The sequence below is a fragment of the Coturnix japonica genome, chromosome 1, assembly GCF_001577835.2.
Source record: "Coturnix japonica isolate 7356 chromosome 1, Coturnix japonica 2.1, whole genome shotgun sequence".
NCBI classification, from domain to species: domain Eukaryota; kingdom Metazoa; phylum Chordata; class Aves; order Galliformes; family Phasianidae; genus Coturnix; species Coturnix japonica.
This window is the reverse complement of record NC_029516.1, coordinates 88,699,747-88,715,222: the sequence shown is the minus strand read 5'-3', so window position 1 is coordinate 88,715,222 and position 15,476 is coordinate 88,699,747. Positions and strand designations below refer to the sequence as shown.

Below are 15,476 nucleotides of genomic sequence, written 5' to 3'. Positions count from 1 at the left end.
GATGAAAAAAGCAAAACCCTTCACACACAACCCTACGCTCAGTCTTAGTCCAAATATCAAATATTTCATAATCGTATCTATATTTATATGTAAATATACACTATACAAAGATACTGTAAAATTTATTCAAGGTTAACTTGCAGACTTTCATCATTCCAAAGATGCAGAAGTTCATAAAATTTTAAAACAAGTTAACTTCATGTAAATCTAATAAATCCTACTTGTTAAGAAGTTAGTAACATACTTTATCGGCTAAAAATATAGCAGCTGTTCTTAGCATACCCAATCCATCACATTACAACCCCCACTCCCCCAGATGCAGCCATACAACAGGTAAGAAAATGTTACTATAAAATGAGCAGTGTAACAAACAGGATAGAGTATTTATTAGCTTTTTAAAAATGTTTTTAATTTGTCTGTTTTTCATTGCTTGTTACCTGATATAAAAGAGAAACTTTTTAAGTCCTACTTAAATATGACCACATACCCTCGATCTCCATTCACTTCCTCAATATTTAAACAAATTCATCAACATGAAACATACTATTAACTCCTAGCCCACACATAATAGACTATTTTCCAGTTTAGAACATATAATATATTAAAGCAATATCCTGAAGCCAGGCATATAAGTAGCACAAGTGAAAACAAACAAGTTATTCTTTGTTAAATTAGAAAGTAGTAAAAAAAGCAATACAGGCCAATCTCCAACTCTTTAATTTAATTTCTGCTTTACATAAGTTTTTTGTTTACCTGCTAATGGCTTGTTCCTCATCTGTTATTCCAGTCTCCCTGAATGCCCTGTTTGATTCCTCCAAACTCAAGGCAATTGCCCTCTGAAGATCATCTTTATCATCTCCAGTGAGATCAATCACATCTGAAAAGCAAAACTATCTTTCTCAAAATTAAATGTGAAACAGAATGAAAGGCAAGTCTTACTGTAGGAGATAGAAACCCCGAGGACTGCTGATCTATATTTGAGTCCACCCCTCCTGTGGTCTGCTCTCTTCCAACAACTAACCATGCCAACCACCTCAAAACCAAAGAAAACCTCATCAGTTTGCTCTTACTAGGACATGACAATCAACAGTCATTTTTCCTCCTAATGACTTTCGATTTATCTCACTGTTTTACGAAACTTAAATACCTGTTGTTTCTGGAAGCCCTTTCAAAGAAATGTACTTAAGTGTACCTAAGAAATGTACTTCAGCTACCATAATCAGTTTCCTCCTGGGCACATATGGTGAAAACAACTTTCTCTTTAAAAACGATACCTGAACTTTTTCCTTCCATAGGAATGTGTGCCTAGCTTCACCAGAATACAGGAAGAAGCCCTAAATTCTACAAGTGTTTCCACACATGGGCACTTCCACAGTTTCACTGCATGTGGGACTTAACATAATTCTTAACATAATTCCTGTCCACGTATCCATTTTCTAAATGTATTTAAACCTAATTTCTTTCTGCTAGAAGTATCCTTCTCAAAGGGGAAAAATAAGAGAGTAAACAGAAAAATCAGAGTAAGGATTTAACTTGGACAAGAGCAGAACACTGGATGGGTTACTAACCAAGTAATAAACTGAAAAACAGCCCTATTCTTACCACCTGTCCTGCTCAAATTAACTTAAGAATCAGATCCTTACAGCTTCTGCACAACCCCATTTCCTGGATGTGGTAAAAGCTTGTTTTCCTCTGTGGAATAAAAATGAGTGTTACTGCCCAGACTATAGCTCTGAACCAGGCATTCCCTAACTGGACACAGACACCTTTCAGCACGTCATGGACAAGAGAATTGCCTGTCAGCTGTAGGAGACCTTCAGAAAAATAGAACATCATTGGTTACCCTGATTTCAAGGGACAAAAACTGCTTTGTGCAAGTCAGCCAGATGGAGAGAGAGGGGAAAGTGCAAAAGTGACTTTCAGATGTGGTGGCAGACAGAGGTACACGGAGAGCTGGCACCATGCTGTTTTCCTTCCCTACTCAAAGGCCAAGTTTATCTAAAGAGCCACAAAAGACATTGCTCTCTGGCCTCAGGTCTGAGTGTCAGAAGTTAAAAGACTGCAGGAAGAAGAGAAACATATTCTAAGTCGAAGGCTAGTCATGAAGAACTGAAACTGATGAGAAGATGGAAAAATGAACATTTCTGTTAACAGCAGCATCTTTAAAAATTAGTTTCAACTAAGGTCCTTCTTCCTCCAAAACAATGATGACTGAGCATCAATTTCACTTAGAAAAGTTTCAAAGGAAGCCCTCTTACCTGCAAACTAAACTATGAAATCTGTCATAATCTGAAAGTATGAAAAAACACTAAGACCACACTTCATAATTTTGTTCTTATGGTTTATACAGTCAACTCAAACATTCTGGTATGTTAAAAGGATACTTTAACTCAGATGCCTGAATTTCTCCTTCTTAAGTACAACAGGAATCATCAGCAGAGGTCAGACCCACAGGACTTTTGATATGTGAGCTGCCATGGAGAGAACAAAGTAATCCAGACTAAAACAGTTCCTCAGCCTGGGTCATGTACAAGCATAACTTTGTTCTACAACCTGTGAGCAGAAGCAAGGATAGAAAGGTCAAGAGCAATGACAGTGTCCTGTGATTATGCATGCTACCTATTACACTCTAAAACACATTGCTTATGTTCTAGTTTCCATTCACTCATAGGTAGTTCCACAAAAACAACTCATCTCCACTGGAGAATATCTGTTTTTTTCTGAGAATTACAGTAGAGGTCTCAACTGAACATGAAACAAGCTATTAGCCATATGTGCGGGTGGCGAAGCAGGGGATTACAATAATCACTTGGTTATGGAGAAGAAGAACCCATTAGCTAATCTCTTCTAAAGTAAGAGTGATGGAACTTTTTTGATCTTGGTGTTCTGATAAACAGTTGGCTGAATACCAACCAGCAGTGTGCCCAGGTGGGCAAGAAGGCCAATGGCATCCTGGCTCGTATCAGAAATGGTGTGGTGAGCAGGACTAGAGAAGTCATCCTGCCCCTGTACACGGCATTGGTGAGGCTTCACCTCAAGTACTGTGTTCAGTATTGGGCACCTCAGTACAAACAGGACATGCAGGTAACTAGAGCAGGTCCAGAGAAGGGCAACAAGGCTTGTGAAGAGCTCGGAAAATCAGCCCTATGAGGAGAGGATGAGGGAGCTAGGGCTGTTTAGTCTGGGGAAAAGGAGGCTGAGGGGAGACCTTATCGCCCTCTTCCAGCATCTGAAAGGTGCTTACAGTGAGAGTGGGGCATGTCTCTTCTCACTGGTGACAGGACGAGGGAAAATGCCCTCAAGTTGCACCAAGGTAAGTTTAGGTTGGACGTTAAGAAACATTCTTTTACAGAAACGGTTGTTAAACACTGGAATAGGCTCCCCAGGGAGATGGTTGAGTCACCATCCCCGGATGTGTTTAAGAGCTTTTTGGATGTGGTGCTCAGAGATATGATTAAGCAGAAGGTTGTTGAGTTAAGGTACTACTGTTAGGCTGCAGCTGGACTTGATGATCCTTGAGGTCTTTTCCAACCAGAGCAATTCTATGACTCCATGACTTTATACAACAGTAAAGAAGAAAGATAAACAGCATTTTCCAGAAAAGAACTCATGATACAGCTGGATGTTTTGCTGTTACCAAAAGCTCCCACTGTTATAAAGACTGACACAAGAAAATTTAACGAAGTCAAAACAAACTCCAGTTTCCATTACTTTTCCAATTTCTTTGCAGCTCCCCAGCTCCTCACTCTTCATTATTTTATACCACAACTGTATGTGTTAAAAATGTTTTTGCATTCATATTACAGTAATTATACTTCTTAAATATTAAGACACCAAATCCCTGACTTCTACTTTCTTCCAGAAAGTCAATCAACAGAACAGTTTTCTTTGGCATGCAGGGATTGGAGGAGGATTCCCTCCAGAAATGTTAGACTTGTGCGAAGAGTGTTCATGATTTGCATTAAAAAAAAAAAGACAACATGGCAAAAATCTGCAGCCAGATACTACTACTACCCGTGATCAGTGCAATTCTTATACATCACACAGAATTTCCCTACTGTTGACTTTTGCCAGAAAAATAAGCTCGGTGTCAGATGATCCATTATAAACTGCTGCATGTAAGCTCTTAGCGTGTAGCAAATATAAAATAAATGGAGATTTAGGGCTAATGTATTTTAGCCTGTGTGCTGTTCTTGGGGCACGTCCAAGATCTTTTTCAACATCTCACCTGACACAGTAACTCATTAAGTTACAACAGCTCAGGTATGACTTGAATCCTAAAGTGTAAATAAGAGATTTCAACAGAAGCAGTAATAAAAGGGGAACAAACTGAGACTAAACTCCTCTTTAAAATATATATATATATTAGATATATATATTTATATTTTATATTTTTTAGATCAGTTTACAAAATAGTACAAAATGTATCCTTATCAGCAAGTCATAGATTATACACATACACTTATAATACTCAAAATTCATGCAGTCTTGCTGTCGTTGTTGATTTGTTTTAGTAACTTTATGTCCTGTGAACTCTTACAGAGAGATTTTTGTTTTAGTCAGTTTTTTCAGATGTCCAATTTCCAGCAGTTAAACCTATATAATCATTTGGTCTTAAGGATGGAATTTATAAAGGTATAAAGAAAAACAACACTTCTTCTCCAAAATAAATCACCAGGCTTTTAACTTGATTTTGTTTACCCCTGTCCATTCAGCCAAAGAACACCTCAGTCCTCAGCAGCAGCTTACACTCACAATGGTATTTCTTACTGTAAATATGAAATTTGAAAATGCAAACATGTTCTTAATTAAGCCATGACTACAAAGCAAACAAAGGAAGTTTGCTTCTCAAAAAAAAACCACAACACCTTTATGAAAGGAAAAAGTGCACATCAAAACAGTTCAGCTTAGCATATTTATGTTGTTTATTCAAACAAAATTAGCATGTAGATTTAATAAGCTGTTCTATTAAGCGAGGTATTTTTGTTCCACAAAAACATCACATAATGATGTATACTTCTGGTCCATAAAGCCAGCTTGTAATTGCCATCCTGAGCTGTATGTTGAGATTTGTGACAAAAATATTAGCATATGTAATAAACACACACACACACCCATGCATCAATCTTTTTGATAAAACCTTATCATTCTGCTCATTTAGGAAGTGTCCTTCATAATTTAAATAAATGTTTCTTACTTGGTAATTGCCTAGGTTATTAAAATAATTACTGTCTTGTGGGCTTATTACTTGTACCGGGAGGAGGCTGAGAGTAAAAAAACTTTAAGTTGAAGTAGGCTGGGAAACTCAACATGAGGGACAGGTTCGGAGTAGCAATTAAACATGAGGACAAGTGATAAACAACCAGTGATGCAACTGCAAGCACAGGGAAAGGAAAATGAAAGAGCAAGCCCGATGGGTTCCACAGGCAGGTGCCAAGTACAAAAATCCTGCAAGACTGCAAATTCAAGTCACTAACATTGTAAGAAGAATAAGAAATTCAGATTGCTTTATTTTCATTTACAGAGCTAAGCAAGATATATTCTACAGTGTATTATGCAGCATTAAACATCAGGATGGATGTGGGTTCCTAAGAGAAGATTAGAGGAATTTAATTGTTCGTACATTCCAATTTCTGTTAAAACTGGATGGGGCAAGAACACACAGCACCCTCACAAATGCTCAGCCAACCCAAACAGCTCTGACAAAGACTGCTTGAAATAACTAGCAAATATGAACCACCACTGTCTTACATCAGTTTCTCCATCTTAGTCGTTCCTTCCATCCTTACTATCGTGATGACAGCACAGTGAACTGATGATTCTCATACCAGCCAAACTGGGAGGGAGAGACATAGATACAGAGCAAAGGAACAAGTGAATCAGTAAGATGAAAAGAGAGCCTCAAGGTACGAGGCTCCTGACATTTTGAAGCAGGGTATTCTGCCACACCATGCTGGAGACATTACCGGGAACCTGAACAGGAGATGACACAACGCCTGAAATAGATGGAAGTATCATGAAGACACAGTGATATCCAAGTTGGCTACGGTGACAGAATAAAATAGTGTAAAATTCTGCTCACAGAAACAGTAAAACACACAGCTACAGAACGAGGATTGACTAGGACTCATGCCAAGATGGACTTAAGAGCTACAGTTGATTGACTTTCACCTTACAGTTCACATCATCACAGCATTGAAAATACAAAGTGCTGCACTGCGATATAACAGAATACTATATAGACATTTAGAAAATTATTTCATTCTCTTATAAGAACTTGGTTCTTGTTCTGACTGCTGATGTTTAAGAACAATTAGAGAGGATCTATAAGAAAAGCAGAAAAAATATAGAAATGGCACTAGGTAAAGAATGTGGGCAATGGTTTGGAAAATTTGGGCTCTTCATCTTAATTTAAGAAAACTCCAAGAGGACACCAAGATCGATCATCTTGAGCCATGCAACCTTTCAGCTAAGACAAAAGGGACGAACTGTACTCTGATCTCCACAGGGGATATCACAATGAGCAGAACTGATAAATCTGAAGAAAAAGAGGAATTTAAGTAAGATACTAGGAATCAAAAAGGTCTATGGAACACCAAAATATGCTGCTCTGAACTTTTTGAAGCCTCTAGAACACAAGAGCTATGAAACAGTTTATATAAACATCAGCTGATTGAATGACATTCTGAAATCACTGTGAAGGAATATGAAGATATATTAAAAAAAAAAACAGGTCCCTAAAATCAATGAATTCTACAACTCTCTAGAATTGGTGTGTGTGGCATTTTACAATTGTACAGTGTCCTTATAAAAAGGCTTCAAGTTTTTTGTCTTGGCTATAGAACATGCAATTCATCTTTTTAAACAAGGAATTCCTGAGTTTTCAAAAAAAAGAGAGGAAGAGAATTTGTGCTGACAGTCGCTTCATTCAAAGACAATACTTAATGTCTTCTTTTTATTCTGCTGCTTCCTTGAATGCTGGGTTCTGCAAGTTTCTCAAACAATGAGAAGGAAAATTGATATTTGCTTGGCAATGCAATAGTTCTGATATGCAGCCACAGACGAAAAGTCACTGAATTAATGCAAATAAAAATTTCTAGAGATATCAATGAAAGCATTAGAAAGTACTACCTCACTGCTTCTTTCCTTTTATTATTATTTAAGGTGCCTAGGATGTACATAATTAAAGTGATCGTAGATTTAAAGTCATTCATATCTATGTTGCAGTGCTAGTATTTAAGCACTTTCTGCTCTCTAACAGACTGCAGAGTAATACCAGCTTTGCAAGGTGATCAGATGAAGCATGCGTCATTTGACATGAAAAAGCTGCACTTGCAGGTGCTTGCACATACTGCTTTGAAAAGGCAAAAAGGCAAGTATCATGAATAACAATGACTGTGCAAGTCACCCCTGGATTTTAAAGAGACTAAGTATGTCTGCAAACCACTTTCCACAATTTTCACAACTACTGAAATGCTACATAAGCTAATATCAAAAAATGGTTTTCTTTATACCTCCTACCATTTTGAACGTGACTAAAGTGCTCAGCTGAGTGACTACCATCAGGTTTTAAAAGAACCAATGCAACAATCCAGGCTAAGATACAGTTTCCTGTTACATATACTCCTATTTTACCCACAAACTAATTAACTATTACAAAGAAACATCAGTCAAGCCCACTGAATAATTCAGATATGCTTTTTATGCAGTGCATATGTTCAAAAAATTCCGTAAGTGACTGGAGGTTTTTTTGTGGTTAAAAAAAGAAAAGAAAAAAAAAAAAAAGCTCTGATATTTATCTGTTACTGTCTCATCCTCAGTTTGAATGATCTAACTTCCTGAGACTGCAAACCTAGGTGACTCATAACTTCATAAGTGCCAAATACATACACATAGTTAAGCAGTAAAGAACGATAAGAGTTATAATTATCTTCATGCAATTATACTTATGCGTGATAGTAAAAAGGAGTCAAATTTAAAAGGCAAGATACTGTCAGCAAGTCCACATCGTTTCTGAGATGTGGTAATAACATTCCTTTTAGAAGGGAGCGTTGATAGCTGAAGCCAGAATTCAGGTCTGCTTGCAGCCCTTTTAGAACATAGAATATCCTGAAATCCAGTTGGGAATCTTCAACTAAAGACTTATTCTTCGCAATATGACCATCAATCACAATTAATTTTGACTCCGCAAGTTCAGCTCTTCCTTGTCTTATATACCCTGTCATTCATACCTTCAATAAGGTTGAATAACACTTTAAGTGATGCCAAAGCTAAATATTTTTATTAGCAGGATTAAATCTAATCAAATACAGACTGCAAGAGATTCCAGTTTTCTATTCCACCACCACAGTAGCTTTTTGTTACTGGAGACCACATCAACAGTTGAAAGTCCACTGAAAATAGTCTCTGCTAACTCAACTGATTTTCTGGCACTACAAATCAAGAAGATATGGGATTTAACGTGTTTTCTTTTTTAATATGAGGGGATAATACAACATTCTAAGGCATTTTATGCTAGTAATATCAACAACTGAAACACAGTTTTCACAACTGAGACGTTGAGAATAAACTCAACCCCAGTCTACAAGAATAACGTTTTATAAAGAAGTTTCTTCCAAGGTGTCAAGGACAAAAAGATAATTGTAATGAGTTCCCAATAAACTTTATTAAAATAATTAAAAGAAAAACAACAATGATCAAACAATAGTACCATCACAGCTAACCCATTAACAGGAAGGAAAAAAAAGTCCTGCTGTGCCTGAAGCTAAACATTCTACTGATTCCATAAAAGCTACAAAGATGTACTACCCACAAAATCAAAGAACTAATACGTATTTTAACTAAAAACATTGTATGGCAAGGTTTAGAATTTTGGGAAGGAAATACAGCATCAATAAATTTAGCCTTTACAGTCCTTCGCAAAAAGTAAAATAGTTACTTTAATGTTTCTTCCTTAATTTTTCTCCCAAAAAATTAGCTGTGCACCTACCTAAGCAAAGTAATTGAATCTACAAAGATTAGAAAAACAAAGTTCAGTGAGACCTCACATATCAATGACATTACATTGCTTAAAAAGCAATTTTTAGTATTTATTTCACATACTGAATACCTACTCTCACTACAAAACACTCTCACTACAAAACACAGATCTAAATACAAATCTAAACTCATACCAATCTCTTTGGCAAGGTCACCCCTGCCTGGGCAAGGCTACCCTTATGCATATTAGGAAACCCATTCACAGACTCTTCTACACAACTTTTTTTTTTTTTTCCTTTCTAAACTGTCAGACTACCTAGGTTTTGCTGTTAATTACGTACTGTACATCCCACAAATAGACCCTGTAATAAGGAGAAAAAAATAATAAAAAAAAGATTAAAAACCCAGATATGCACCCTCTGACCATCAGTTGAAGAAAAACAAATAACCACGATGTTGAAATAAAGAATGAAAGAATAAGTAATAGTCTCAGAGTTGTTAAGACTTATCAGTCAACTCACAGGCAAGTTTGTTGTTTCCTTGCCTTTAAACTAAGCTTGTGAAAAGAAAAGATACTTACTTGTATCTGCCTGGCTGCCCACACTGATGTATCTGTCATTTCCAGGAAGTGCTGTCTGATAGTAAGTTGCCTCCTCTTGCTGGGGTACCTTGGCATTCTTCGCAGTGAGGAAAGCCACAGCCAACTCCAAATTACCATTGCTGTCCTTTAGCCACATATTAAGAAAAAAAAAAGTGAGAATTTTTTTTTTTTTTTTGCTTCAAGATCAATGAAATATCATATTTAGGTGAAATATTGGTTAAAAAACAAAGCTTCCAAACTTGTATCCTCTTCATATTTCACTATTTCTAACCAAAATAAATAAAAAACATTGAATGAAAACTAGGATATTGTATCATAGGTCAACCCAACAGCTTGCACAATGACCACAACTCATCAACTTCAACAGCAATTAGTATGTTTCTGGAAGAATATGGCTATCTCATTTTTAAGTCCACAAGTACTAGCTTTTGAAAGGCAATTGTGTATGTTATTTAAACTGAAACAGAAGCAACAACTATATCCACGTTTTAAATAGACTAAATGATTGTTAACCATTTATAAATGGCTAAAAAGCTCTGCTTCAAAGAGACAGTGGAAGTTTCTTTGTATCTATCTGAGGAAAGAACACAAATCTGCCATTCCTGCATTACCTTGCATTGTGAAGGAATGCGTGACTGTTGCAATAGCAGGGAAACAATGCCAAATTAGTAAAAGGTGACAAGTTCAGGAAGAGTTCGTTGTTCTGCACGCTAAGCAGGATCTGTCTGTGCTAGTAAAAATTATCTACACCTTGATAAGAAAACAAGAGTTTAACTCATCAGGTGTCAAACAATTGTACTAGCATCAAAGTACTCAAAACACTTAAGCCAAAGGTAAGCTTCTGGGCAAGTCACACCATTCCTGTCTTTTCATGTTTGATCACAAGATTGATTTTTTTTATTCAGTACCAAAACAGATCAGGCCTGCTTCTGAAGTGAATTATCCATCGCTAATTCCACTCCACTCCCCCCATCCCAAAGGAAGGAAGGCAGGAAGGAAGCAAGCATGGCATTTGTTTTGCTTTCACCATCAGCTTACAAGATGCAAGCATTTAGCTACAGCTTCCCAACAACCATCTCACCTTCAGTGCCTGTTGTAGTACCTGGATGTCATTGATACCAGTGATCTCCCTCAGCTGATTCAAAAATGTCTGCTGATGCTAAAAACAAAAACAGATAACATTAGGTAAGAGTCAAATAACAGCAAAGCAGAGTTACTGATGGGTGTGCTTTCTACAAACATCAGAAACAACTCTGTATGAGCTCTATGCACCATGAAGGGGGAGAACCTTCACTTTGTTTTAGCTTATGCAACTTGGGCAATTAATTCTCACATTAAATGGTCTTTTTTCTTAGTTTTCACACACACACACAAAAAAAAGTGAGCTTACACAACATGGGTAAAAGGAGCCTACACAAAGCTGTAGGCTCACCTACAAATTAAACTTTACCTTGGTCTTCAAGGGCAGCAGGGGAAATAGTTTATTTTACTCCCATCAAAACTGATTTCTTTGACTCCAAATTACTCTCAACTCTGAATTCCTTAACATTTGCAATTTCCAGCCATTCACACCTCAAGACTCGGAAAGTAATCTCTGCTGAACATCTGAATGTTTTAGAAGAAACGCTAAAGAAAGTATTTACTTTTTAGAGAAAGACTAAAGCAAAACACTAGGAATCGGTCTAAACCACCTTCCCAGACTAGCTGAATCCAACTCTCACAAACTGAAAATCAGTCAGCATCCGTGGTAGAACTTCAAATCATTCTTGTAGTTAGAACAGAGGGAAAAGAGGTTGTAACTTACACGTTCACTGCAAATGAATTTTGATATAAATAAAAATTTGTTCCCAGCCCTGTTTACAGCCAACAGCTGACACTGTCCGCTCATGTTCAGATATCACATCACAGAAGCAAAAAATAGGTACTCGGCTGGGATAGTCCTTGCACTTCCCTTAAATTCTGAAACCATCTTAACCATTAAAACCATGAAAACACAGAAGATTGATCGCTGTTCCAAACAAAACGATTCCATTCTTCCTTTGAAAGATGAGGGAAAGAGAAGATGAGAACAGAGATTGGTGGTACTGGCAAGTGGCTTCCCTTTTTTGTTGTTTGCCCACCACACACTCAATTGAAAACAATTTCATGTATAAAAAAGGTTTTGTAAAATATGAGGTTTGGTTTGCCCGACAAAAGGTTTATTTCCTATTAGTGACAAATGAATGGTCTCACGTTGCTCTCCAGATTCCATGTAAAAAAAAAAACTATAATTGTCTTGCAACCACTTCTAAGACACTTCTCTTTACTCTAAGCTCTTTAGAATCAAATATTCAAATAGCCTCATTCTCTCCTTATCACAGCTTTGTATTGAGGAGGAAAATTAAATACTGCATGAATGCTGAACTCCCCAGTGTGAAATTAACCTGGCAGGCACCACTTCATGCCCTAATAAGTTGAAATAGAAGGCATATAGTTCAGGATGTTTATGAATTACATACACAATCCTCCCTTCATTTATGATCCTAAGGGACGCGGCTAACAATCCAATTTGCTTTTCTTCTTTTCCTTTTAAAAGCCCTGCTATTGGCACAAGGGAAGAGAAGCGATGAGGCAAACAAACTCCCACTCTCTCCCTGTCCCCCGCCCCCTCATTTGTTTACTCCATGCATTTCACAGCACTGTACAAAGGCAAGACTTGTTTCCCTTATAAAGTCTGGTAAAAAGCAAGGGGAAAAAAAAAAACAAAAAAACAACAAAAAGCAGGAGAAATATAAAAAAGAATATTTGGGAAAAGTATTAAAACTAGCAGGAGCAATTCAAGGGCAGCCTAACAGCAGCAGATCTGCTTCTGTAGTAGCTACCAACAAGACGGTTAATAGTTGTAATATAAAATACAACACAAAGTTACAACAAATTCCTGAGTCTTCCACAACACATACAACACTTGGAAAAGCTGAGAAAGAAGACTGAAGGATAATTCAGTTGCTCACAGAGAGTGGGAAAAGGCAGAAGAGACAGTTTACCAACAAACAATCTCTTAGCAGCTCAAAATATTGGCTGTTAATTTATGAGCACAGCTGTGCCATTTAAACCTAGACATCTGCAGTTTATATCCAGATTCCAGGACTCTGGTGCAAAGCTGCATTTCGAGGCTCCCCATACAATGACATCGGTAATTCAAAAATCAGAACCAGGCCCAGGGATGCTTCTTCGACATCAAGATATTACTTAAATATATAAATTAATATAGATATATAGAAAGACCAAAAGATTATGCACTCCGTTCCACAATTTCTGGCTGGTAGTTCAGTGAACTCCAAATGATGGAAATTAAGAGGAAAATTAACAATTATCCTGCCGTACAGGGAGCTAAACTACCCTGGACCACCCACACAATAGTATTCATACAGGTCATTCCGCTCTTTTTCATTACAACTGACAGAGCAGACAGTTAATACCTAGGAATAACTATCACACCCTTTCCTCAATCATCAGAGAACAAGTTTACATTTACTTTTTACTTCCCTATTCACATAAGAAGATTAAGAAATGTAATCATACCCATAATTCCAAGATTCACTATTACACTCTAACTTAGTGCATCCATAGTAGTATCTGCATCAAAGTCAATGAAGCCAGACACAGCTACTGGTGCTGAGATCCACTTCAAGCCTTTAAGCTCCCAGATGCCTACATCCACTCCTGTTTGCCATCTTCACCCCTGGAGTTTCAAACGTACATGACAGGTTTCACAGCTGACCTATAGCTCAGATGCTGCAGCTTACTTAATGAGAATCTTACATATGTCCACAGTGTACACGTACCACTGTACTACATAATACATATACATACACACACACCAACAGCATTTGACTAAGTTCCAAGAAGGCTCCAGAACTTGCTCTGTGCCAACAGATTCCACTGGCATTAAGTGCTACAGGGTAACCCAAACCCTGGCTTGGATGAAGGAGATGATGGCCAACAAAGGCCCACTGATGCCCCAATCCCCAGCTGCTCGCAGCCTTGCAGCCCTCTGCCCCATCACATCACACAGCACACCAGCTCCCCAGGGTTTTCATGCACAAGCTTTTCCCAGCCTTCTCCCTTCCTCTGCCTCCCTGAGGTACGTGCAATGTATCTCAGGGCTCTCAGCTCTTGGAAGATTTAAACTAACAGGAAATTCTTCCATTTTCCTGGACAAATGCCAAATTTGTACATTAGGAATGCATGTCCTCATTTCCAGTTCTTTCCTTTTTCAGCCATCCCTCTCTTCTTCTCAGGAAAAGCCCAATTAAGATTATCTGGTTCATAACCTCACACAATAGCACATTCAGTAGCTGTGCCAGTGCTAGTGAAGCAGAAAAGGATCTACACTGTTATCTGCTTAGGAAGATACTATGCTGACATTAGTCCCACAGCACTACTGTAAACTCTGTCCATTTCTCAGCGCTCATTTGGATAAGTTTAAACTCAAAAACCAACTAATTCTGAACTGCTTTGCAAATGAATTTTAAAAATAGCCACTCTGTGAGCTATTTATTTTCTCAGCTCCTCAACTTCTGAAGAACAACATATAAGCTTTGGCTTTATTCACGGCAATGCTGAAATATGAATATTTGCAACACATGCACTTTAAAACTTAAAAGAATAAGCACATCATGCCAGTTTCCAACAGAGAAGTGAAATGTTTTGAAGTAAATGAGATGGTCCAACCATGACTAGAAGAAAATGGGGCCTATTGCCTCACTGCACAGGTCATTTGAAGAACGGAATACAATGAAAATGAACTACATGCACCCTTTCCTTCCCAAGGGATGTACATTTATATGAGGGACAGACACACAAAAAAATAAAATGAAATAAAATTCACAGACAAATGCTGAGAACAGCATCTTGACTCATTTCCTCCACACAAAACATGCTCGCTTTTCTTTCTGAAGCAACACCGATCTGAAAGAGCTATTTGAAGGAAGAAAGCCCAAGAGACGCTGCACATTAACCATCCTCCAAATAGGCTACTGGCCAAGTTCTACACAGGCAAATGAAATCCATCCCATAAAGGTACCCCATTTGAACACTGGCATAACACACAGCCAACTCGGGAAGGCACTGTTGCATGTGCCCCACACCTACCATCTCCTGCTCTGCCAACACAGAACAAATGTACAGAAATACATAAATTCTGAAGCATGTATGTACATATGAACATATACACAAACACACACAAAAGAATGTAATATTTTCCTATTGCAAAGACCAAGCTTTATCTCTGCATTGGTGCTGACCTTTTCATCCTTACAGCACCTTCATAAAGAACAGACTAGTTAGGTTCCCCTGCCTGCTTTCTACTGAGTTTCCTTCTGTTCAGTCATGAAAAGAGAAACCTCTGACATGACATCATGTTCATCAAGAAAATGGGTAAAAACATCATTTTTATCAAAAAAAATATCATTTATATCAAAATGCAGCCCAGCTTTTGCTTGGAAGAAAAAAATCACCTGCAGAGAGAAAAGGACGCGCACAGAGGCCGGATGGAAGTTTTCAGCCTGTAACTGCTCTGCCAAGGCTGCCAATTACAGCAATTGCTGCAAAGCGGGCAGGGAACTGCCTGGGTCTGGGCTGAAAGCAAACGTACTTCAAGGAAGCAGAAGGCCACGACTGTAACTTTCAACTAACTGCTGCCTGGATCAAATAGAAGTTTAACAGGGGAAAATGCTTGAGTGCATTACTTCTGTACATTCAGTCCTCCGTGAAAAGTTCAAGGCAGGATCGCATTTAGTCACAGCGTTATATAGCCTATATTCGTCATAAGACTAAATTCAAGAATACTCACTGCATTTCTATAATTTCCACAATCAATCACAAAGCTGCACTACTTCAATTGAAAATGCTGAGT

General features: G+C 37.8%; 1 protein-coding gene across 5 annotated transcripts in view; it reads right to left on the bottom strand.

Moving 5' to 3' along the window:
* USP25 (ubiquitin specific peptidase 25) overlaps nt 1–15,476 on the bottom strand; it is an 87,365-nt gene that overhangs the window by 58,015 nt on the left and 13,874 nt on the right. For 4 of the 5 annotated variants that reach the window (XM_015880498.2, XM_015880475.2, XM_015880491.2 and 1 more), the window contains exons 2-4: nt 10,662–10,739; nt 9,560–9,704; nt 754–877 (exon numbers count right to left, since the gene is read on the bottom strand). In XM_015880498.2, the coding sequence (XP_015735984.1) occupies nt 754–877; nt 9,560–9,704; nt 10,662–10,739 (347 nt within the window). Of the gene's footprint in view, nt 1–753; nt 878–9,559; nt 9,705–10,661; nt 10,740–15,476 lie in introns of those variants that run through there. The other variant, XM_032448506.1, reaches the window with a different exon arrangement.